The 26,105-nt window shown below is 40.1% G+C and overlaps 2 protein-coding genes across 4 annotated transcripts in view; one reads left to right on the top strand and one right to left on the bottom strand.

The window, feature by feature from the left end:
• Positions 1–30: 30 nt before the first annotated feature.
• Positions 31–26,105, bottom strand: part of asxl1 (ASXL transcriptional regulator 1) — a 54,798-nt gene continuing 28,723 nt past the window's right edge. For 2 of the 3 annotated variants that reach the window (XM_051659948.1, XM_051659949.1), the window contains 8 exons: positions 10,503–10,576; positions 8,680–8,764; positions 7,998–8,117; positions 6,521–6,687; positions 6,343–6,439; positions 6,104–6,209; positions 5,090–6,002; positions 31–4,954 (listed from right to left, as the gene is read on the bottom strand). In XM_051659948.1, coding sequence (XP_051515908.1) covers positions 1,904–4,954; positions 5,090–6,002; positions 6,104–6,209; positions 6,343–6,439; positions 6,521–6,687; positions 7,998–8,117; positions 8,680–8,764; positions 10,503–10,576 — 4,613 coding nt within the window. In that variant the 3' untranslated portion in view covers positions 31–1,903. The remainder of the gene's footprint in view (positions 4,955–5,089; positions 6,003–6,103; positions 6,210–6,342; positions 6,440–6,520; positions 6,688–7,997; positions 8,118–8,679; positions 8,765–10,502; positions 10,577–26,105) is intronic. The other variant, XM_051659950.1, reaches the window with a different exon arrangement.
• On the top strand, positions 24,301–25,609 carry LOC127418984 (uncharacterized). The gene is made up of 2 exons (XM_051659952.1): positions 24,301–25,201; positions 25,578–25,609. The coding sequence occupies exons 1-2, from the start codon at positions 24,478–24,480 to the stop codon at positions 25,595–25,597; spliced, it is 744 nt and encodes a 247-aa protein (XP_051515912.1). The 5' UTR covers positions 24,301–24,477; the 3' UTR covers positions 25,598–25,609.

Here is a 26,105-nt window from a genome sequence, read left to right as displayed (position 1 = left end):
AAAACATTACACTATAGAATCAAACAAATGAAAAGTGAAATTGATTTATTTGTGGATGGCTTTTTCAAACAGACAAGATCAATGGCTAATCATACAGTATATTAAATATGCATTGTATTCTTTTCTCAAAAATCTCTTGGCATCTGTGCTTATTTTTGAGAAAGTAAAATTGTGTCTGTACGTATTAACATAGAAGCCGTTATAGCCCAATATTTTCTTATGGTGTAAGGATTTGTAAAACCAAATGTGTAAATGTGTGCCATCTGACACATTTTGTGTGCAAATACAGAGGCAGGTTTTAAAAAAAAAAGGTGTTTGCCCAACATTGTCTCACAAAGTTTCTGAAAATTCAAGATATACTTTGATTATCTGAGGTGTTTTACTAATTCTTGGGTTTGTACTGATATCAGGGGTTTTGTTTTGATACTCAGAAGGTATATAGTTATGTATTGAGTTACTTGTGTATTATGTATAGAGATACAACGGTGCACATAATTATGCTTACACCTTGATGTGCGCTTTGTCCTGTGATGTTGGATGCACTGATAGTGTGATTGAACCTTTATATTGTTGCAGTCATGACCAAACACTTAATTAAAAAAAATATTTAATATTAGAAAAGGGCAAAAGGTCATATCCTAGCTTGAGCTGTCATCTATCCAACCTAAAGTTTACAAAGTGATCACTCTCACAGTGATGGAATGTTAGGTGATTAAAATGTTTTGCAACATTAAATTAGCTTATTAACCACAGCCCATTATCATTCAAATGTGGCAAACAAATATATTTTTGTAGCCATTAAGTGTGTGCCAAATGTAGCAAACACCAAAGGGTCCAAAATTAGTTGTGTGAGGCAGTCTACCTTCTTTTTATGTGCCCTGTGTCTGGGGAACATAAACCATAACATTATGGATATACAGTAGTCTGAAGCAAAAATAGAGACTGTAGTTTCTAGACTTTCTACAACCATTTAATATAAAAATTAAATAAAGTGATTAAATACTGCTTTGGCTCATGTGTGGGACAGATATTAAATCCAAGATTTCAATTTTAATGAGAGCTGAAGACATGACATTTTTCACTAAAACAAATATTTTCTGCACATGCTGAGGAAACAAATACCAAGATATGTTTTTTTGCTATATGCTAATCATAAAATCGACACTAGAGCAAATGGAATATTAAAAAAACAACAACCCTGTGGTCCACTTCACCCTCAGTTAAATGAGATAAGAGAAAATATGCTCACTTTAGCTTTATTAGATTTGAATACTGTGCTTAACTGCCAAGTACACACTGGACTTCACTATAAGAAAATAAAAATGAAAACAAAAAGAAAGCACTTACAAAATAACAGAAATGTAATTTTCTTGTTTAATGATTAAAAAAATATTTCTTTGCAAGACATTACACACAAAATACTCCCAAAGCTCTCTTCAGAGTAATCAAGAGAAGAAAACAAACAAGAACACCACCATTTTCACACTGAACTAATGACTGGTGTCAAATAGATGAGGTAAATGTTTTGTTGGGGGGGGGGGGGGGAGGCACAATTGACAATCAACCGTGCCATGTAAATTCCCATAATAATACCAATAATAATAATAATAATAATAATAATGTGTAATAATAATAATAATAATAATAATCATAATAATAACACCATTATAACAGCAATAGAAAAAATATGCAACAAAATACAGACTGAATTTTATCTTACAAGTTATCTTCCAGCCCTACTGTATTGCCTGGCCCATCAAAAAACATCTGGCCTGCCTAATCTTTGCTCACATTAGTCCAAGACTTCCTGTGGTTTCTAACCACTGGCAAGGGGCTAGAATGTCAAGAGTGGCCAAAGCATTTGCTCTGACCTATAGGCTCGGTTTTGAGGAGCTGCAACAAACTATCTGACCACCAGACATGACACACAGAGTTTAGAGGGGCCAATGCAATCATCATGGCAGAAAGCACCGCAGCCTTGGCACATGATCATGGCCTTAAGTCGGCAGGAACACTTCAGAGCCACTTCCTCTGCAGCACTGTCTGCAAATGCCTGAATGCTAAGCGTAGACTTCTGGCCTCCTGCACTGCTGACACTCATACGTGGCCTTAGCTGCAGCACACCATCAGCTAAACTACGGGAGAAGCCACTACCGTCCACAACAGAAACATTAGCCGTGTAACTGAAGCTGGTGGAGGACCCCCCACTGACCCCACTCTGCTTTAGTTTTGGTAGCTTGCCATATAGCTGATAAGGGAGATTAGAGGCAGATGAGGAAGGGCAGGAGGAGACAGGGGAGGCTGAGGTGTCTGTTTGGCGGCCATAAGAGTTCTTAATTTGCTCCTTTTTGGCCATTCTGGCAAGAGACATTTCCATATTTAGCAGTCCTTCCATAGCTCCACCACCACCATGAAAACTGTCCAGAGAGCTCAGAGGCTCCTTTTTGGTTATTACAACAGAAGTATTGCCACCACTGATAGGAGCAGGTGAGTTTTTGGTAAGAGCTTGTTGGCACGAAGGGCGTGAGGCGACTTCATTCTTTACTGTAGCTACAGGGGAGAGCTGTTGCTGATATGTCCGAGGTTGAGGTGGTTGGGGTTTGGTTGGGCGCCAGTTAATCTTAACAGTAGGTACAACCTCATAGGGACAAAGGTCACTGTTTGGAGGTGAGGGAGCATCAGGTGTAGTTCTACACATAGACTGGGAGAGATTGTTTGGATGCTGTTGAAACCCAGCAGACCTCTGTGGAGTTTCACCCCGTGGAGGCTGAGATCCAGGGTGCTCTTTAATGACAGCTGATTCATAAACTGGAGCATTTTGAGAGTTAATTTCCATTGAGGTCCTGGCAACGGAGTTTGAGGGGAGGGGTGTTATCACAGGTACCGCTCCTGGGGGCACTGGACCTCCTGGTTGTTGAGAACTGATTTGAACATTTGTTGATCTTGGGCTAGCTTCCTCAAACAAGCACGCCATTCGTGACTGAGCAGAACCTGGTGAGGAAGAACCAAAGTTCCGACTAGGTCCAGGAGATACGCGAGCTGATGGGCCTTTGTTCTGAAAGTCAGAGCCACCAGGTTCAATAGACCCTCCCATCTCAGATGTGCCTCTAAATCGTTGACCCAAGTTTCTTGGAGGTCCTCCAGGTTGGCGATTTGCTGCGTTTCCCGCAGGGGCACCTGGAAGTCTGTTAATTTCAAGTTTGCTGACTGAGTGAGGCTGGGGTAAAACCTTCTCTAAAGGTAAGCTACCTTGAAGAAGCTGGGTGACAAGAGGATTGTTGGCCTCTACTGAGGAAACTGGTCGAGTTGAGCCTTGAGTAGAGACTCTTCTGCCAACTGGAGGAACTGGAGAATTTTTTAGTCCAAAATCCTCTGCAGGCCCTCTGCTGAGAGTTTTGTTTTCATCTTCTGTTGGGACAAAGAGCTTCACACCATTGCTGTTATCATTCAGCCGTAGATTTCTGCTTTGGTCCCTTTCTGCCTGTGGGAGATATGCTTGCACTTGGGCTTGAGGGGGTGCAGTAGCAGTCTGGTCATGAGCATGGTTTATAGCAAGGGTATGGATTGTATGCTGCATTTGAGGCTGAATGACTGTCTGGTTTGGCACACCATTAGGGAAGCGAGCCTGGATGACAGTTTGAGTGTGGGTGGGGTTAGAAACATGGGCCTGTATGACTGGTTGCTGGTGTTGGGGAGGACTCAACATTGATGAAGCAAACCGACTTGAGGTCTGAATAACAGGTTGACTCTGCGATTTTGTATTCAGAGATTGTATGCTGTTACTATCAATCCGTGTTCCATGCCAGTCTACTGCTTCGTCATCTTGAATTTCATTTTCAAAGTCTGATGCAGTCTCTGTTGAATCACTGTGTGCTCCAGTGTCTTCGTCTGCAGCATTTCCTGGTAGACAAGGTAGAGAGCCTGATTCATATTTGGCATCGGTATCACCCCCACCATTCTTATGTTCTGGTAACAACCCCTCTCTCATGGAATGCTGTTCACTACCTTCTACCCATCCATTTCGGACAGTAACAAGCATCTCTTTGGGTATTTTCAAGTCTGAGCCATGCTGGATAACACCAGTTGTCCCTGGGTGATGCTCCACACCATTCTGTTCACCTTCCCAGGGTTGAGAAGCTGCTGCCAGGGTCCTGATGACATCCACGCCCTGGGCACCAAATCTTGGCAGCGAGTCTGGTATAGAGGTGGGGACTAAAGAAATGGCATCATTTGATGCTGATGTGCAAACAGGCGTAGTTGTTCTACTCTCACTGGACTCTGTCTCCTCAGCTCTCCCCTCTTGGTGACTGCAAAAAGACTCGGATTCACTTGGCGTAGGCACTGGGGTGTCTAAGGTCTGCTCTGAGGCTTTATCACTTGGACAGGCAGTCACCTCTTCCACTCCACAAATCTCCTCCACCTGGTCCTGAGACACAGGGCTGTCAGTTGCAGGTGGTGATAGTGTGAGTGTTTTTGGAGACTCTGATGATGGCAGAGATGGGTTTGAGGACACAGAGGATGGAGATGGTGCAGTTAGGGGGGTTGAGGCTTGAGGCCTGTCAGTTGAATCTACACTGGACAACTGTAGTTGTGCTCCAGATGAATGAGAGCTCGCAGGCGATTCCTGCTCCTCCAAATCAACTCGTCCTCCTCCTCCTCCAGGTTCAATGGGACCTGGGTGCTCTCTTGAACGCCTCCCGCTGGAGCGATCCGGTATCCCAGTACCATCCCCCGGGCCGCTCCCCCCAGGCCCTCCCCCATCCCCAGAGGCTGCAACAGCAGCAGCGGCTTCCCGCTGGGCACGGGCTTGCTGTGCACGGGCTTTGATGTCTGCCAGGGTCCGCGCCCCCGTCCCACAGCGCCGCGACCCTTCACTGGGAGGCACGATGCGGGGACAGATTTGGTACGTTGGCGTCCCCTTGACCCAGGGCGGTTTGATCCGGGAGAGCTGTATCTAGGGAGGTGGGAGAAAAAGAAACTCATGAGACAAGGTTTACTTTCTTGGACATTATTTTGAAATAACTACAACAAGAAAGGTTAACAAATTTTTAAGCAATCTGACTAATCTTAAATTACGTGTCCACCATACCCGGATTGGCGGGACTTTAGGCTCCTCTGTTGTAGGTTGTGGCTTTTCTGAGTGCACACAGTCAACTGTGTTACGAAAGGACTGACGCTCATCCAGCCGCGCCCTTTTCTCGGGAAAGCTGGTAAAGGCCTGGGACTCGTCTGGCCTCCTCTTCTGCTCTTTGAGCTGAAGAGCTGGGCTTGCTGTGGAGGGACTGGCTGCTGGGCTGCTCTCCCTGCTGCTTGCACCTGTGCCTGCTGTGCCAGTTGTAATGACTGAAGCCCCGTCATCAAGCGGGTCTGTAGCAACAGCAGCCATGGAGGAGGAAGAGGAAGAAGAAGAGTCCGAGCTTGCGGCAAAAGCCTGTCTGTCTGAGGCAGAGGAGGGAGATGAAGAGGGCGACGATGATGATGATGTTGAAGAGGAAGATGAGGAGGGCGAGGAGGTGGATGCAACAGTTGGTTCGGCCACTTCAGGCAGCAGGCATGTGGAGGCTTCTGGTTCATCACATGTTGAGCTAGTGGAGGCTGGAGGAGGGGTAGGTACAGGAACAGGGGAGGGGACTGCCTCTGCAGAGAGGTCTTCTGCTGGAGCTTCCAGTCCAAGGTCTGGTTGAAGGACCACCTCTCCCTGAACTACTGTATCTTCTGGGACTGGTGATGCAACTGACGGTACAACATCTGTGGTTGCACTGCTCTCCGTTGGTTCTGCAGGTGGTACAACTGCAGTCGTAGTTTTGCAAAGTGTGCGACGAGCTCTGCGTCTAAGGTCAGCTCGTGAACGGCGTCTGATACGGCCTTCCCTCCGTCTTCTTCCAACACTTCGCCTTTTCGGTGTAGCCACTGTGGCAGAATCAGAGTCTGGAACAGCACCTGCAACATCTCCCGCATCACTCATTGTGAGTTTTAATGCCTCCTCTCTAGTCAAGCCAGACCTACAGAAACAAATAAAACAGAATTAAACAATTTAATTCAAATTTCTACACCAGCTTCATTAACACTTAAAGACTTACAGATTCTTAAAAGGCTATCGAACCTTTGACCATGATACTCCTCAAAGAATTTCTCCTTCCATGCCTCTACTTTCTTCTCCTTCTCCATCTCTTGCCTGAACCGAACTTGCATCTCATGTGTGAACTCGCCTTCGAGAAAGCAAAAATATTCTCATTTTATTTACCATTATTAACATATTGTCCAGAGGAACATTTTAGGTCCCTTTTATAATTTATGTTCTGTTCATTTCTGTTCATAAACTGTAGGAGAACAGAAACTTACCCTCAGCTAGCCGCTCTTTCCAGCTCTGGGAGGCATGAGTGAAGAATTCGTTATTGAGGGCTGAGCTGCTTAGCCGTGCAAGGCCATCAGGGCCAACCTATGCATTAAAAGGTTAGAAATTAAGTGAGAAGTTTACAGAGATGGGTGACAGTAAAATTAAGAAGTCTTTAACACATACCTGTCTGTCCACCTCTGGGAGAAGCTGGAGGAGTTGCTGCTGAGAGTGAGTGGGAAAAGCAGCAAAAGTGCGTGTGTTGATGAGAGCACGAATGTTGGTGTTGACCAGGATGGAGCCTGGAGTCTCAAAATCCACTTCCACTCCTCCTCTGTTCCTCTTCATGGGACCTGTAAAAACAGTCCTGCATTAAGTATACACCATGGCTAAATGCGACCTTTGGATTTGTGCATGGCAGGAAGACATGCATGTATTCTCTTCAGAACAGTTTCTTTGGTGTGCACTCAGATACATGCAATATCTGTGAATATGTGATTAACCTGTTGATAATGAACATATAAGAATGTATGATTAAGAGCTAGGAAATCTTTACAATTCAGAGTCTGTTAAAGCAGAGATCCAATAAAGCAAAAATAATTTTAAGTCCCACCTGAGTTACAAGTTTTTAAATTATTTGGCAATTGAGCTTTGCATCAGTCAGGGAGCAAGTGAATGAAAGAAAGCCCCTACATAAGCATGCTACAAAGCTTGCCTAAAAGCACAAGGAAATTCAAACATAATTGCTTTTAAACCTGGTCTTCCATGGCAGGTACACGGACAAAACGTTGACAAAAAACTGAAATGACAACTATGGTATGTGCTCTGTAGTATACTAGCTAGGTTTGAAAGTGTGTCCACTTAAGATAGCATTTAACTGCCTTTTCCAGAGTTTTGAGCCAATGGAGTAAACGTTAAAATTGTAACTAGCACATATTCAGTATGTTTGCACTTTAAAACTTCGATGTCAGTCCAAAACTATAATTTATCTTTTTACGTCATGTAAATGCTTTAGTCCAATTGAATCATACCAGTCAGAATTTTGCAAAGTCAGATTAACAGACCTAGATTATGTGAAAGTAGCTCAGCTTTGCCCAGCACATTTATACGTTAATCGGACAACAACTAGCCACTGCAGTTTGCGTGTGCTCCGAAAGGTGACATAACGTCTATTTAACACTTCCTCATACTTGGAAAGACAGATCATGACTGTAGCTAGACTAGGCAAAAACCCACTGTAGCTCGATTATAACTGCGCATGTAAACGTACTAAATGATACCTTTACTTTGAGGTTTGTCACTGCTGATGTAATTTGTTGCAGTCAATACACATTATATTGCATATAAACACACACACTTTTGCATCCACCCATCCAATGTGAAAAATAAATGCTAACACTAACTGAAAAATGGCTATTTGTTTATTTGCATACTTTTTCTCCAGATGCCCTAATTGCTGGCTAGAATATTGAATATTGAATAAACTGGCACATTATTTTTCATTACTTTAAGTAAAAGGCTAAAAGCAACAAGTTTTCTTCAGTGTAATTCCTTGGGCGGGTGAAGAGTTTTTCCTATTGTTAATTACTAATGTTCTGGGGGACAGTGGTGAGCTTAGGGAGTAATAAATAATACATGGGTCCTTGTTTTTCATCCTCTGTACCTGAACGAAGGCCACGCATGCTCTTGAAGTGCTGGGTGCGTTTCCAGCCCAGCTCGGAGCGGGCACGGAGAGTGGGGCCTGGACCCCCCCTAGAGCCTTCCCTGCGCCTCCCCGCTGCTCCTGAGGGTAAAGGTAGGGGGAGGATGGAGGCTGGTAAGACTCTCTGAGAATGAGTGAGTGCGGGTAGGGCAGCTAAGGCATAAAGGCTAGTGGCACTAAAGAGGCCAAAGTGACAGGCAAAGATTTGGCATGTGCGTAAAACACGAAAGTCAAAAGGGATGTATATCCCAAGGCACAAAGACAAAGAGGAAGAGGGGTGAATGGATATCCAATGGGAACAGAGCAGGGCTGACAAGACAAACCAGAAACACTGCTTTCACACTGTGGGTATTGATGTTCATGTAACAAAAACATCAGTGGCTTCTAGAAAAGATACTGTTTTAGTGCAAAGTTAACCAAGAGAAAGAGGAGGAGACTGCCAACAGGAGGGAACTGTGGGAAAACTGCCCTTGAGGACACTGCACTATAAATGATTAGAGAGTGTCAGTGCATAAAATTACAAACACTGTCAGGCCACTGAGATAAAGAGCGTCCACAGTCAGGGGGAGCAGGTATACAAACCACTGCAGAGTGGGGGAAAAACAGAAAGGGAAGAGCGAGCAAGAAAAAGAGCTATCGTAACCTGATGGGACGTGTTCACCGTTGACCTTGAGAGGAGTGAGCACTACACGGGGCATCATCACTGCTTTCTTCCTCGGTCTCCCTGACTGTAAGAGAAATGGAAGAGATATTTGTCAGTAACACATACAGGTCCTCCACAGACATGGAAAACAACAGCATGCTCTTATGAGGAAAAATATAGAAAAGCATTTTATATCTGACAAAAGTTGAGAATATTTGGGATTATCTGAGTATTGTAACAAAAATATTTCAATAGTTAAATGTGTTATCGATGTGACATGGCCAATTGTGATTGATGACTGCATGACACTTGAGTGATCGTGAATATACAGAAGTGTGATGAGATATGACAGCGGAGGGGAATATATTCAGTGAGTAATGTCTTAAACTTTGGTTTGTTTAATCACAAAGCCTTTGTATGGCTTCAAAAGACTTAGCACTTGGTGCACAAGTCACATGGCTACTTTAATGAAACTTTATGGTGTTTTATGGTTACTTTCATCTTACTTTTTTCAATCCTAGTTCAACAGAAAAAGTAATTCCATATTTTAATGACACAAAGATGAGTAAATGATGACAGAATTCTAAACTTAGGTAAACTAAATCTTTAAAAGAACAGTTCATCCAAAAATGAAAATTCCCTCACTATTTAGTTACCCTGATGCCATCCCAGATGTGTGTGACTGTCTTTCTTCAGCAGAACACAAATTAAGATTTTTAGAAAAATGTTGAAGCTCTGTAGGTCCTTATAATGTAAGTAAACGGGTGCCATTAGGCTGCTGGCTTTTTGACGGTCCAAAAAGCATATTTAGGCAGCATAAATTAATCCACATGGCTCCAGTTGATCAATTAATGTCTTTTGAAGCAAATGGATAAGTTGGTGTAAGAAACAAATCGATAATTAAAATGATTAACTTTAAAATAAAATCGCTTATTGCCAGCAGTCGACGCAGTGACGTAAACGCTATGGCGCGTTCACACGAGAAGTCGGAAGCGCGTGCTTTGTATACAACAGAGAACGTCACACAAGAGTTATTTCATTTCAAACAGCATCCCAGTGCTGGCAGGAAACAATGATTTAAAGTTAAAAACGTTTTAATTATCGATTTGTTTCTTACACCAACCTATCGCTTCAGAAGACATTGATCGACTAGAATCGTGTGGATTACTTTTATGCTGCCTAAATATGCCTTTTGGACCCTCAAATAGCCAGCAGCCTGATGCACCCATTTACTTACATTATAAGGACCTACAGAACGTCAACATTTTTCTAAAAATCTTAATTTGTGTTCTGCTGAAGACAGTCAGTCATCCACATCTGGGATGGCATCAGGGTAAGTGGAAAAATTAGAGAATTTTTATTTTTGGGTGAACTTTTCCTTTAATGCACAGTCACAGAAAACTAAGGAGAAGAACAGGGTGTAAAGAGAAAGACTGGCAATCAACAGCTAGTAAGTTAAAGAGTAGGGTGAAAATAATACATGTCCATTTACTGTTAATGATCCACTAAGCAAATAACCAGATTAGAATCTGATCATACATCAAACTCAGGAAATCCCTATGTGACTTATTGAGTGAGCATTTTCTGTGGGGCTTTCTTGATCTGACTCATAACACCAGCTTTCAGTACTACACTGATGAATCATTTGCACAGTTGACATCATTAAAGAGAAAGGGAAGTACAAGTAAAATGTTCTGAGGAGTTGAGTGCTGTGCTTTTGGATAAAGTTGAGGTAGACGTCCATTCTTGGAGAGTCCTGCATTTAAGAATTAGTTATGATGGTGATGGCTCATTGCAAAGGTGAAATTAGGCACTGCAGGTACCTGTGAGGAGCGACTCAGTCTGGTCTGTGGTTCTGTGGAGCAAGAGGCACTGGAAGAGGTCTCATCCACAGAGGCTAGAACAAAAGGGACGAAACCAGCAGAGCACTTGTTAATCATTTCACCTTGACAAACTTATTTAAATACTGTTCTTGTCTTTTGTTAGAAAATACTGCAAGCACAGTTTAGAGGGCGACTCCTACTGGCACCTAAAACAAACGTTAATGAAACTAGAATAAAATGATGTCCTGCCAAACTAGTAATTAAAATACAAAATTATAAATATAGCTGCAAACAGCGATGACGGGCCCAAGCACAATGGGTCCATTTCCACCCGGTGGCTTTCAGAAAACAATGCATGATGGACACATGCATTTGGTAGAGTAAACAAGACATCATGTCTTACCTTTTGCTCAGACATAATGGTTAGCAACTTCGATGTGTGTGGCAAAAGAAATAAATGTGTAATGGCAAGTTCTGAACTCTTACTCTTGAGTTCTTGAACACCTATTGTTGCCAGGTGGATGCCCTATGACCGTGACGCACCATAGCCACATTCATGTCATAAGCATTATTAAACATGGCTGAGTATGTTAAATTTAACTGAATACACTACAACATCATGCACTTTGATCTGTTGCCATGACAAAACTTTTCAAGATATCAAGAATCCCTTCACAATTTTACATCAGTAGTGTCTTGACATTGTTAACAATTTAGAAGCGGTTTGGGTAAATGTAAGAGGACTATTTCAAAGTCTGTTGTAAGTGCCAAACTTTCTGCTTCCAGTTGGTGGCGCTTTGACCGTGACCCACAGTAATCATATGATCAGCCCCCATTACCAAACACACAGCTCAATTTTGATCTAAATCACACAATACACGCAAAATATATGAGACACTTCCTGTATCCCATTTTTTTGCCATTAATTTATTGCTTTGCCATGGCAACACCATTCGTTGATCAAACATCTGCTCGCAAATTAGCATCTTCAATGTCTTGGCATAGGCCTACGGTTGCCTTAATTTGGTGACAGTCACATGAATCACCTAGGATGAGTATTTAAAGTTCAGAGCCTGCAATAAAAAAAAATAAAAAAAAAATAAAAAAGAAATGGCCAAATTCCTGTTGGGCGGAATAATAACTGTATATATGAAAGTTGTTCAGCTTGATGAGAACAATATATGTACCAATTCTGGTGACTGTAGGTGAAAATGGGATGCTACAGAGGCAGTCTTACATGCCCATTTTAAAAGGGGGCACTACAGAGCCCCCCCTTAAACACCCATGCGTGAACTTTTGCCCAGCCCTAATGGCCAATGACTCGATGTGTGTGCAAAATTTCATGAAATTTTAACCAGGCCAAGTGGCTCAAAAACACCCAAATATAGGAAGAAATAATAACAATTAATGTGTTGCAATGGCAACACTATACAAAATATAAAATATCCCTTGCCATACTTCCTGCTGCCAGTTGGTGGCGCTATCACCATGACCCATAATAGCCGCATCCATGTGATCATCCCCCATTACCAAACATATAGCTGAATTTCCATTAAAATCACACAATGCACACAGAAGATATAAGGCACTTCCGGTTTCCCATTTTTCGCCATTAATTTATTGCCTCACCATGGCAACACAGCTCAATATATCAAAATTCTGTTCGCAATTTAGCATCTTCAATGTCTTGGCATTACGTTGCCTAAATTTGGTGACTGTCACATGAATTCCCTAGGAGGGGTGTTTAAAAGTTCAGAGCATGACATTTAAAAAAATAAAATAAAAAATGGCCAACTTCCTGTTGGGCGGAGCTAATGACTGTAATTATGAAAGTTGTTGGCTTGATGAGAACAATACATATACCAATTTTGGTGACTGTAGGTGGAAAAAGGTGGTGCTACAGAGCACCTCTTACATGCCCATGTTCAAGAGGAAGCTACAGAGCTACCTTCTAAATGCCCCCCCCCCCCACCCACCCCCAACAACATTTGCCCAGGCCTAATGGCCGAAAACTCTAATGTGTGTGCAAAATTGAATGAGTTATTAAGCAAGACGAGTGCCTCAAAAACACGTGAATATACAAAGAAAAACATAAGAATATTTAATGCGTTGCCATGGCAACATGATTTAAGATATCAAGAATCCCTTCACAATTTTACATCAGCGGTGTCCTAACATTTCTCTAAACAATTTTGAAGCGATTTGGGTAAATTTATGAGGACTATTTTAAAGACTTTTGTAAGTGCCACACTTCCTGCTGCCAGGTGGTGGAGCTATGACCATGACCCACAATAGCCACATCCATGTGATCATCCCCCAAGACCAAACATACAGCTCAATTTTGATCCAAATCACAAAATGCATGCAGAAGATACGAGACTCTTCCCGTTTCACATTTTTTGCTATTAATTGATTGCCTTGCCATGGCAAGTCAAGTCAAATTTATTTGTATAGCGCTTTTCACAACAAGCGTTGTTTCAAAGCAGCTGTACATGAAATGATGCTATAACAGAAAATGAATGAATATAATGCCAATATTAGTTATGTTTAGAAATATTAGCGGTTAAAATGAGGAAACTAAGTAAGTGTTGTGGGTCAATGATTAAACAAAATGATCTTATATTAACCAAGTTTGTGTTAAAGGCCTTGAAGTAATCCCGAATTAACTGAGGAAATATACGTAGATGCATTGTCCTTTGATTTTGGCTGATGAAGGCTTTTGTTAGTGGTTCATTCATTTTCTATGTAGTTTAAGAGAGTGTTGTCCCTCCTTTGACCAAGTTGATATAAATTTCATTCAGTGAGGAGCATCGCAGTCCGGCTGGTAGTTTATGGCAGGTAATTTTGGTGAACTCCATCCTGAGCCCATGCTTCAGACAGTGGCTCATGAAGAATCCCATGTCTTTGAGTTTGCAACAATTCATCCTCTTTGAAGTCTGTCTGGCACATGCTGCAGGTCATCATCACTCAGCGACACAGTGGGAATGGGACATCAGGCAGGACCAGAGATGGATTTGGCAGGCTCTGGTAACCTTGGGGTATAATCCCGAGGTTTAGACAGGGAAAGAAATAGAATCAAATTAGCGTAGATGCCATTCAGTTTAAAGCAGGGTTAAAGAATAAGAGAAGTGTTTTTGGTCCCGGCAGACCTAACTAAAGCAGCATAGCTATTAATTGAGGGAAAGATTAGGTATATGCCTGGCTGAATAGATAAGTCTTTAGTCTAAACTTAAACAGAGAGAGTGTGTCTGAGTTCCGAACCCTGCTAGGAAGTCTATTCCATAGTTTAGGAGGCAAATATGAAAATGAGCTTTCTCCTTTTGTGGATTGTGATATTCTATGTATTGTTAACAGGCCAGAGTTTTGTGATCATAATGAGCGTGATGAATTATAGCGTGACAGAAGGTCACTTAAGTACTTTGGAGCTAGACCATTCAAAGCCTTGTAAGTAACCGATTTTTTTAATTAATATGAAACTTAACAGGTAGTCAATGTAATGGGGCTGATATGATCGTATTTCTTGGTTCTTGTCAGCACTCTAGCGGCTGCATTTTGAAACAAATGACATTTACTAAACCTGCAGGACTTCCACCAAGTAATGCATTACAATAATCTAGTCTTGAGGTAATGAACGCACAAATTACGTTTTTCGGCATCAGAAACAGATACGTAGCATGTGTCGTAATGTGGTAATATTTCTGAGGTGGAAGAATGCAGTTCTACAAATATTGGAAATTTGTTTTTCAAAGGTTAGATTGCTATCAAATATAACTTTTTTTTTTGTAGAAATTGACTACAGTACATCCATCAAGAGTCAGATTATATTTTAGTGTCTTGAGGTTTTTGTTCTAATAATTAGTACTTCTGTTTTATCGCAATTGAGTAGAAGGAAATTTCTAGCCATCCACTCTTTGATATCATTTATACACTGTTAATTTGGAAAATTGACATTTTGCCAGGTTTCGAAGAAAAATAAAGTTATCATCGGCATAGCAGTGAAAACTAATTCCATGGTTCCTGCTAATGTCCCCCAGTGGGAGCATATATAGGGAGAAAAGCAGAGGCCCTTATACTGATCCTTGTGGCACTCCATACTTAACTTACTAACATTTACACTGACAAAGTGGTTGCGGTCAGAGAGATAGGACCTAATCCAAGCTAATGCCTGTCCACAAATGCAAACATAATTCTCAAGCTTATCCAAGAGAATGTCATGATATCTATGGAGTCGAAGGCAGCACTAAGATCCAAAAGCACTACAAGAGAAATGCAGCCGCAATCAGATGATAAGAGCAAGTCATTTGTAACTCTGATATGTGCAGTCTCTGTACTATGATGGTGCCTAAATCCTGACTGAAATTCTTCATATATACCATTTCCCTGTATAAATGAACATAGTTGAGAGGACACTACCTTTTCTAGTATTTCCGACATAAATGGGAGATTTGAAATCGGTCTATAATTAGCTAATTCTCCTGGATCAAGCTGTGGTTTCTTGATAAGTGGTTTGATAACTGCCAGTTTAAAGTTTCTTGGGACATGCCCTATGGATAATGAGTTGCTAATAATATTAAGAAGAGGTTCTGAGATTACAGGAAACACCTCTTTTAGGAGTTTAGTCAGTATTGGGTCTAACATACATGTTGATTTAGACATTGACCATTTTTGTTAGCTCTTCCAGACCTATAACAGCGAAGGATTGAAGTTGTCCGTAGGGAATCATTTTAGTCTTCTGGGGTGCTATGGCACACTGATGTGTAATTTTGTTTCTGATGATTTCGATTTTATCAGTAAAGAAATTCATAAAGTCATTACTACTAGGCTGCGATGGAATATCTGGTTCAATAGAAGTTTTATTCCTAACCAATTTAGCCACAGTACTGAATAACACCTAGGAATGTTGTGGTCATTTTCTGAGTTTGCTCAAAATTGCAGAGCTGGCAGTTTTTAGAGCCTGTCTGTAGTTAGAGACACTATCCTTCCATGCACCACGAAATACCACTATCTAGAATGCAAGACCGTATCCATATTTTCTGTGACAATATCAAGCTCTTCTGAAGTTTTTGCCGTACCGAGTATTTGAGACAAGTCTGGAAGATTATTTGTGAAGCTATCTTTAGTAGTTGAAAGAATAGTTCTACCTGAATGATAACATTGCGTAGATTGAGGTACCTTTGCCAAGCGCAGCATACAAGAGACGAAGAAATGATCCGAGATATCATCGCTCTGAGGCAGAATTTCTATATTATCAACATCAATTACATATGACAAAATTATATCTAGCGATGATATATTCTGGCGATGAGTTGGGCCAATCATATTTAGTCTTACCCCAACAGTTAAGAATATCAATAAATGCTAATCCCAGTGTATCATTTTCATTATCTATGTGGATGTTGAATTCACCGACGATTAAAGCTCTAGCCGAAGAAACCACTAGATCTGAATTCTTAAAGGAATTCAAAATATGTCCCTGGCTGTCTACATACTATTGCAAGAACAAAAGACGACAAAGATTTTTTATTTATATCTGATGATGTCACATTAAGCATTACCACTTCAAAAGAATTAAACTTATATCCAGACCTTTAGAGTAACACTGAAAATATCACTATAAATTGTAGAAACACCTCCTCCAACTTTCAGACCAGGCTCATGTTTATAACAATAACCAGAGGGAGTACTCATTTAAACTAATATATTTATCTGTTTTAATCCAGGTTTGTCAAACAGAGTGAAACCAAACTATGATCTGTAATAATTTCATTTACAATTAGTGATTTGGATGAAAGCAATCTAATGTTTAATAGCCCTACCTTTATATGATGTTTATCTTCAGTTTTAAATTTTTTTCAAAATGACTTCAGAATTTTGTGTTTGGTAGTTCGGGGAACAGACACAATCTCTATATGATATATAGGTGATTCATTCTCTATGTGTTGTTGTTTATGTGTCCTGTGTGATGTCTGCAGCTAGCAGACGTTCGGATAAGCCAGTTTGTCTGCTTCCTGACCTGGGCCCGTTAGTCAAATTCTATCACTATTAAGACTATGAGCCGTATAACTAGAGAGGAGAGCGGCACCTTCCCTGGAGGGAAAGTGTCAGTCTCTCTTTAGCAGGTCAGGTCTTCCCTAAAAACTCTTCCAATTGTCTATGAATCCTATGCTATTCTCTGGACACCACTCAGACATCCAGCCATTCAGTGACACTAATCTACTATAAACCTAGTCACCACAACAAGCATGGAGGGGGCCAGAGCATATTACAGTGTCTGACATAGTTTTTTCAAGTTCACACACCTCTTTAACATTATCTTAAGTGATCTCCGACTGGCAAAGCAAGACTTCGTTAGTACTGACACTGTTCGATATCGTAAATCAGTTCGCAATTTAGCATCTTAATTGTCTTTGTATAATGTTGCCTAAATTTGGTAACAGTCACATGAATCCCCTAAGAGGAGTATTTAAAAGTTCAGAACCTGCAATAATTTAAGAAGACTAAAGTCTGTTGTAAGAGCCACACTTATGTTTCATGTTCACTGCTTATGATCCAATCCAATGATTGAAGAGAAAACAGCATGCATTTCATTGTGAGCATTTTATCCAAAATATCAAAAATAGGAGGTAAAATGGGGAAAAACCCCAACTGATCCTCAATTTGTATGTTATCATATAATAAATATGTCTAATTTCAATAAAATATTGATACCAATTAACTTTTATGCTATCAAAATCAATGTCTCCCCTATTCTGTGGACTCTTCTGCATATTTCAAGCCCACCCACACCTTGATCTGTGATTTACAGCCTGAGCTCTCATTCAACACAGATCAGACACACCGTGGTATTACCAAATGTGCACTGGCTATTGGCCTGGATCAATCCGGCCAATAGATCTTTAGTAATGGTTTGACTGGCAGGTCATGTAGGCAATAGCGTGAGGTTTCCATGGTTACATGGGCTGGTCTCTCTCAGTTTAGTAAGTGACATCATCCACGTGATAATTTTGAGCGATACAGAAGAGGGGCTCTGATATGTTAACTGCCTGGAGGCATAACGTCTTCCACAGCTGCTGTGTTTATGACCGGTCGGGCCTGAAATAAAATGTTCTCACTCCTTTTTTTCAATGGATCTATGCAAACATACGATGCTTTGGATAAACTAATGTATTTAGTAGAAGTTCCACACAGTTTTGATGAAGAATACCTGACATACGGGCAGGAGTGCATGGTCTGCTCGGTCGCTCAGAACAGCTAACAGGCTAAAGGCTATCCATGCTAACACAATGTACCAGTTACGTAATTTATTGGTCCTTTTTGGTAATTTCATGACTTACTAACAAGCAACGTAACTGCAATGTCACAGGACCGTAATTTCATTACCATTAAATGACTAGTTCACAATGTTGCCTTTACGTCCTCCTAATGTCCAATGCTTACCCAGAATGGTCCAGTTACATAATGTATTCGTAATATTTGGGTAATCCTGTGACTTATTGGCAACATAACTGCATCATCATAGGTCCGTAATAATTACCACTTCACCTTCCAATTCCCCTTTTTTAAATTCTCCTATGTGATCCCAAAAAACAAACAAAAAAGTCAGAGTCCTGTCGCAACACAGGAGAATTGCATTTTCATTACAGATGTGTTGTAGCAGTTCAATAATTGCTATCATTAAAGTTTTGTACAATTTTTTGTATGATTGAGTGGACATGTAATCTTACAAAATGTGTCATTATATAAAAAAATTTTTTTTTACAAATTACCATTTCATGCATCATTTGCGTATCTGTTTGCTACACAGTCTCAGATGATTTTGAAAAAAATAAAATACCAGTGATTTCAATTAGATCTGTTGGGAGAAATCCACAAAATGTGCATAAATCAAGTGCCTACATATTTACACAAATTGTGTAACAATAACTTTGCAATGTGTTGTGATGAGCAGAATTTGCCATTTAAAAAGTATAAAACGTCTCCAGTCGCAACACAGAAAGAAAATCTCTCTGAAGATAAAATATTTGCTTTTCGCAAAGTTAAAACATATTTAACATGATACGCATAAACAATGATCTTTTAATATAGTGATGGATGGTAAAAACACAATACATAATGTAATATAACAGCACACGCCTCACCTGAACTCTTGCGCGCGCATCACCTGAACTGAGTGCGCGCACACAACAGAAATGCGTCTGACAGGACCGTTTGTTTTTCTGTGGTAATACACTTTTCGCAAAACAATATAAAAATGTCTTAAATTATGAACATAATGCTAGAATATTTCCATATTTAAAAAAGGACAACACGCATTTCTGAGGCACTTTATTTTTTTTACTTCTGCGTCTGACAAGAGTTCATTTTTCTGAGGTAAAACATTACTTCAACAAATAAATGACTTATTAAAAATGTGCTGAAACAGTGTGCGTAAATGTTCCTTGAACTCTGGAAAGATGCTAAATACATAAAATCTGGTTTTACCATTATATAGTACTGTTAGCAGTGGAGTTACCATGGCAACTGGACCAAACCCAAACTGCAGAAGACAGCAGCTGCACCTCTGTCTCTGGTCAGTTATGCCACAAAAGTTCAACAACCACATCAGATTGGTTAAGTAACATTGACCTTCTAGTTGAAGTTCTGTTAATATTTTTTTGCATCTGTGATTTGGCAGCTTTAATCACCTGAAATGTCTGCTAACATTATGCCAAATGTTTATAAAGGAAGTGTATTATACAGGATAAGTTTTTATGTACAGTTGAAGTCAGAAGTTTACATACACCTAAGCCAAATACCTTTAAATTCAGTTTTTCATAATTCCTGACATTTAATTTTAGAAAAAATTCCCTGTCTTAGGTCAGTTAGAATCACTACTTTAAAGAATGTGAAAGGTCAGAATAATAGTAGAGAGAATGATTTATTTCAGGCTTTTCTTTCTTTCATCACATTCCCAGTGGGTCAGAAGTTTATATGCACTTTGTTAGTATTTGGTAGCATTGCCTTTAAATTGTTTAACTTGGGTCAAGCTTTTTGGGGAGCCTTCCACAAGCTTCTGACAATAAGTTGCTGGAATTTTGGCCCATTCGTCCAGAACTGGTGTAACTGAGTCAGGTTTCTAGGCCTCCTTGCTCGCACACACCTTTTCAGTTCTGCCCACAAATTTTCTATTGGATTGAGGTCAGGGCTTTGTGATAGCCACTCCAATACCTTAACTTTGTTGTCTTTAAGCCATTTTGCCACAACGTTGTGGGTATGCTTGGGGTCATTGCCTATTTGGAAGGCCCATTTGCGACCGAGCTTTAACTTCCTGGCTGATGTCTTGAGATGTTGCTTCAATATATCCACAATTTTCCTTCCTCACAATGCCATCTATATTGTGAAGTACACCAGTCCCTCCTGCAGCAAAGCACCCCCACAATATGATGCTGCCACCCCCATGCTTCACGGTTGGGATGGTGTTTTTCGGATTGCAAGCCTCACCCTTTTTCCTCCAAACATAATGATGGTCATTATGGCCAAACAGTTAAATTTTTGTTTCATTAGACCAGAGGACATTTCTCCAGAAAGTAAGATCTTTGTCCCCCTGTGCACGTGCAAACTGTAGTCTGGCTTTTTTATGGTGGTTTTGGAGCAGTGGCATCTTCCTTGCTGAGCAGCCTTTCAGGTTATGTCGATATAGCATTCGTTTTACTGTGGATATAGATACTTGTCTACCTGTTTCCTCCAGCATCTTCACAAGGTCCTTTGCTGTTGTTCTGGGATTGATTTGCACTTTTCACACCAAACTATGTTCATCTGTAGGAGACAGAATCCTGAGTGGTATGATGGCTGCGTGGTCCCATGGTGTTTATACTTGCGTACTATTTTTTGTACAGATGAACATGGTACCTTCAGTCGTTTGGAAATTGCTCCCATGGATGAACCAGACTTGCGGAAGACCACAAATGTTTTTCTGAGGTCTTGGCTGATTTCCTTTGATTTTCACATGATGTCAAGCAAAGAGGCACTGACTTTGAAGATAGGCCTTAAAATACATCCACAGGTACACCTCCAATTCAGTACACTTCCTATCAGAAGTTAATTGGCTAATTGCCTAAAGGCTTGACATCATTTTCTGGAATTTTCCAAGCTGCTTAAAGGCACAGTTAACTTAGTGTATGTAAGCTTCTGACCCACTAAAAGTGAAACAACCTGTCTGTAAACAATTTCTGAAAAAATTACTTGTGCCATGCACAAAGTAGATGTCCTAAACGACTTGCCAAAACTATAGTTTGCTAATATTAAATCTGTGGAGTGGTTAAAAAAAAATTAGTTTTAATGACTTCAACCTAAGTGTATGAAAACGTCTGACTTCAACTGTCTGTAAATATGTTTCATGGTATTTGTTAAATGTATATATAATATAAATTTGAATCTATCAATCTATCTATATTCATTTTCTATTTGTTAATTTTTTATGCTAACCGATTTTACATTTTTGCTATAGTTTAATATAATTATTTATTGACTAAATGTAGCTCTTAAGATTATATTGTAATGAAGTAATTTACCATTTTTATATATCCTTAAAATGGCTTTAAATTAACAAACGTAATTCAAGGCATTAGGTGTTAAGCTGGTCTAAGCAGAGTTTAATATGAGCACAGAAGTCATTTAGGCTTGTAATTTCATTGTAAATCTGTGGCAATAGGTCTCAATTTCTTTTGTTGCATTTTTTCCCTCTGTTATGTTAAAATAAATGAAGTGCATTAACTAGGACTCTGCATTTGTAATTCATACGCACAACTGTTTAAATAGCCTTTAATGTTGGGCAAACGAGGACATAAATAACACTACTACATGTCCGCCCATAAAATAATAATTAAAAGCAAAATTTACCAACTGGTTAACCAATAAACAACTATTGATCAACAACGTTGCCACAACGTCGTCATGACGGACTGGCACTGCTCCAAAGTTACTTTGTGGCTACGAAACCAGGACTTTCACTTTTCCGGTTGTCACAACGTAATCAGTTAAATTGCCACGACGAAAGTTTGGTCATCAAATTACGATGCAGTTATGTAATGGCCACGTAATTTGGCTAGCAGGGAGTACACACTGGCGCTCATCTAATGTTCATGCATAAGCACACCTGAGCGTTTTATTACTTTATTGTAAGATGTTTGTTGAAAGTGAAAATAGTTGCTGGCTCCAACTGCTAACAGCACTTTCATTGTAACCAGTTATTTTAGAAGTTATAATATTTCTAATTTTGTTAATAAAATGTTGTCACTTAACATGTGGTTCTAGAGGTGTTTCTAACAAGTTTTGTTTAGATCCCAAACTTCATATCTTACTGTCCCACCTTTATGGCTTTTTATAAAAAAATAAAAAAATAAAATAAAAAGCCTAGTGGTCAGACAATTGGCTTTGGTCAATGATTAATCCTTTGTGTTTCTATGCCAATTCCTACTGAGTTTACTCAGATAATTGTGCAGATGTCAGTCCCACCAGGATTTCGCAGCACTTTTTCCTGATTTTTGCGGCCCAAAATGACTGAATTTGCCGTGTCTTTTCTCAAATTTTGCGATGTGATTTGCTGCATTTTTTTTAGTTGTTTTGCAGAGAAAACTCACAAAATCATCATTATATACCTCTGTAATTGTGTGAATTACACTGTAAATGCAATTACATGTAAATATTTTCATGCACAATAACTGAATATTCAGTTAGCAAAACAAAAATACCATAAATTTAGGTAAAACCTGTGGGTATTGGAAGACTCTTAGTTATTTCTGTATAATTTTCTGCCTCAGACAATGCAAGAAAACTTATCTAAGGTTAAAATAGACAATAAATCTGTCAACTAAAAACACAAATGAGGATTCAATATTTAGGCCTGTTGCCATTATATTGTCTGATATTTAAATCTGGTATATGGCCATATACGAACAAATACATTTAAGTTCATATATTTGAGCATTTATGTACACAATTATATTCCACAAGTGTTTAAAAAAAGTGTTACATATATAAAAATTGTCATTTGTCATTGTCATATACTGTATATTGCATATATCTATATAAGTGACCTTTTTATATCAGTAAAAACATTAATGAACATTTTCAGCATACAAGTGTTCAGCATATACTACCATTTTCAGATTCGTAGCCTAGTGTATTAATAGCACTTCAAATTCTAATCACATTTTATTACACAACTAATGGGAATTTTAAGTGAATGTTAGGGATTTTTTGTATAAACCCGGGTTTTTGTGTCTCATAGCACGCAGGGCGAAGATTAAACACTAGCTGTGATGTATGTGTGCTGTCTGCAGTCCTGCGAAAGTTTAGACAAGGATTTTGATAGAGAACGCACAACGTGAAGGAGACGAGGCGGAGACGATTACACTGTTATTATGGAGATGATACAATGGCAGCTGTGCATTTGGATATGTTGCGACTGCTTCAGGCTTTAAGCATTTGTTTTGCCGCTGTCAAACATCAAGGAAAGTGATGGAATTCCCTCAGATTTACGTTTTTTGCGGAAAATTTGCGGGAATTATAAAAAATAATTGGCAAGCTACCACAAATAATATGGAGATTGGTTGATTTTGCAAGATCGCAAAATTGGTCTAGAAGGTATCCCTCTTTAGTCAACTTCTCGCATATGCGCAGTTATGTATAATCTATGTATGTGTAACTGCATTCATTAGTTAACTAGGTTTATCAAAAGAACAACAAAAGTAAAGATCAGTTTAAGATGGCTAGCAAAATAACAGCATGCTCATGATACATGGCGTTTGAAGTCGCACAGCAATGATGAGCGCTAGTAAAATATTACTTTAAATGGTCTGCTTTGATAAAGTCATTGTTGATGATCAATTCAAGCTCTAAAATAAATATTTCACATAATAAATTTGATAACTTCATCTCTATGTGTGCTATTGTCAGTCATGAGATAAGTAAGTGGAGAAGTACATCAATCAGTGCTGGTAAAAAGGAGTCTGACTGGGTGGTCTAGTGGTAACTAATTTGCCCTGTGCATAAGAGGTTTAGAGTTCTAATCCGCCTATATGAAACTTTAGATTTTAATTAAAGATTGCATCCGCACCTCAGTGGATGTATATCTTGAGTGGGGACACATTTGTTTGCATTTTTCTATGGGATTCGACTGGAAAAGTGCACAAACTGCGGAACTCGCAGCAACGAGGAGCGCTCCCCGCCCATTCTCGATTCCTCAAGTACATCACTGCAGCACATATGTTGCTATCGGCTTAATAATGTATAATTAACGCTTATGTTGTTTAAAATTAAAAGCAGTTCATGAGCATGATGTTATTTTGCTAGCCATCTTAAATGGATCTTTAAATTTATATGTCATTCTTTTGATAAACATAGTTAACTGATGAACGTAGTTACACATACTTGGACTACACATAACAGACTGCGCATGTGCGAGTTGACAAAAGAGAGATCCCTTCTAGACACGATCAGAAAAATCCTGGAGGGACTGAGATGTGGTCTTTTGGGAATCATTCACCAGTGGAGCTTGGCTGTCCTCTATTCAGGGCTCTACAATGCGAGTATTTCACTTGCATTTGCCCCTAAAAATAGATATGTGCGAACCGGAAAAAGTATTTACGAGCACAGTGTACGATTAATCATTACCTACCGTAATCTATTTCCTCCCCACTGCTAATTGTTTAAAAATTTCAAGACCCACATTCTACAAGCGGAATGCGCCAACCACAGTAGAGTTTTCTGTGATAACGCAGTCCATTCAGAGAGAGAAAGGTGAACAACACTGGAAAAAAGTATCGGTATAGGCTATAAGTTAACGTGCAGACAGACATCACTGAAAACGAAGCCCATACAATTTTATTTTAAGCGAAAAAGAGACGAGGAGAAAGAGGAATCCGGCGAGGGGGATTCGCAAGGTTCAACTAATGAAGCCTCTTCACAAGGTTTACCTGAGGTGGCTAACGTTGACATGGCGGCTAACGTTAGGGATGCAGAGAACAACGTTAGCGAAGCTACCATGACCCCCGCTGTCACTTCAACATCCACTGTAGCCGGTGGAGGGAGAACATATAGAATCAATGCGAATTGGCTCAAAATGTTCCCATGGCTAGAGTTCGAAAACAACGTCATGTTCTGCGAATATTGTAGAGGGCAGAAACAGGTGGGCAACTCGTCCTTCGTGTCAGGAAACCCGCATCTGAAAAGAGATAGCGTAGCGAAACATAACATCTCGCGGTGGCATATCCAGTGCAGAGATCTGTACCTGTCGAGACAGGAGAAACCATCAGGCATGGTGTCAGGAGCCTTGAGGAGACAAGTGCTGCTGTCTGAGGAGGAGAAGAGGAGGCAGCTGAAAATAAAGATAGACATTGCATACTTCATTGCGAAAGAAGAAGAACCTTTCGTCAAATTTGGGCCACTTATTAGACTCCACCACAAAAACGGAGTTGACATTGATCCCACATATGACAATGATGTAAGATGTGCGAAGATGATCGGTCAAATTGCTGACATTATGAGAGAGAGCCTGTCAGCGAAGCTGAAAGCTGTGAAATATCTTGCCGTTCTAATAGACGGAGACACTGATATATCCAACACCGAATGCGTGATTGTCTACGTACGCTTGTTGGAGGATGGGAAGCCAGTCAATCTCCTGGTCGGACAACAGACCCTTGAGTACTCCCATGCCACTGGTAAGTTGTTCCTCTTTATAGGCTTTATTCTTGTGTAAAGTTTAATTCATTATTCTTGGATGAAGAAGTGCATCTCCTTCGGGGCAGATGGTGCCTCCGTGAACATGGGCCACTGTGGGGGAGTGATTGCCCACCTGCAGAGAGAGGCAGGGGGGCATATAATCCCAATCCACTGTATGCCACATGTGTTTGTAAATAATAAATTCTCTAAGATTTAGTTTTATTTTCTAGCAGAGAATGTTAAGCAAAACTGTGTGTGCGTGTCTGTGTGAGTGCGCCAATTGCTGAAATGGTAAATACCACAGAATTATGGTGGGGGGGGGGATGGGGTTGGAGACTGTGAATTATTTGGAATATTCTGTTCTGACTTTCATAGACTACAGCTGGCAATACTGACCATTCAGAAGAAAGAGCCAAAGGTGTCTGTCGTGTACGATCTTCTGAATCTGATATGGAAGACATATCACTTCAGCGGAAAATCCAAACGAGAGCTCTATGTTCTCGGGCAAGAGCTCTTTTGTGTATACTGCCATTTTCTCGCAGACATGTTCGAGGAGCTATCCTCACTTAGCCTCACCCTGCAAAGGAATGACCTGATCCTCCCCCAAGCCACATCAGAGTTGAGGAAGACAGTGACCAGACTGGAAGCACTAAAGCTTAGGGCAAAGGCAGGAGGCATGCTGGAGAAGATACAGACCATGCTTGCTCAGCAGCAGGGTGATGAGAGGAGATTCCAGGTGTGTTAGGATGAGAGCTTGTTAGGATGTAAGAGAAATCAATGATTAAGACTCAGTGTGAGAATCAATGTATTTGTTGCCCAATAGAACGATTTGAGGATAAGGAGGGAAATGCAGTGGAGAAGTCTTTACATTTTTTTTTTATGGGAGACAGAAAAATGGCCACA

This window comes from Myxocyprinus asiaticus, chromosome 28, assembly GCF_019703515.2.
Source record: "Myxocyprinus asiaticus isolate MX2 ecotype Aquarium Trade chromosome 28, UBuf_Myxa_2, whole genome shotgun sequence".
NCBI lineage: Eukaryota > Metazoa > Chordata > Actinopteri > Cypriniformes > Catostomidae > Myxocyprinus > Myxocyprinus asiaticus.
This window is presented reverse-complemented; position numbering and strand designations above follow the sequence as displayed.

What these genes read in the sequence shown, in the direction of transcription:
- LOC127418984 (XM_051659952.1), top strand. Translation starts at nt 24,478, where the DNA reads ATGGCGGCTAACGTTAGGGATGCAGAGAACAACGTTAGCGAAGCTACC. An exon ending in TGAGTACTCCCATGCCACTG is followed by an intron (nt 25,202 to 25,577) that starts GTAAGTTGTTCC and finishes TGACTTTCATAG; the next exon opens with ACTACAGCTGGCAATACTGA.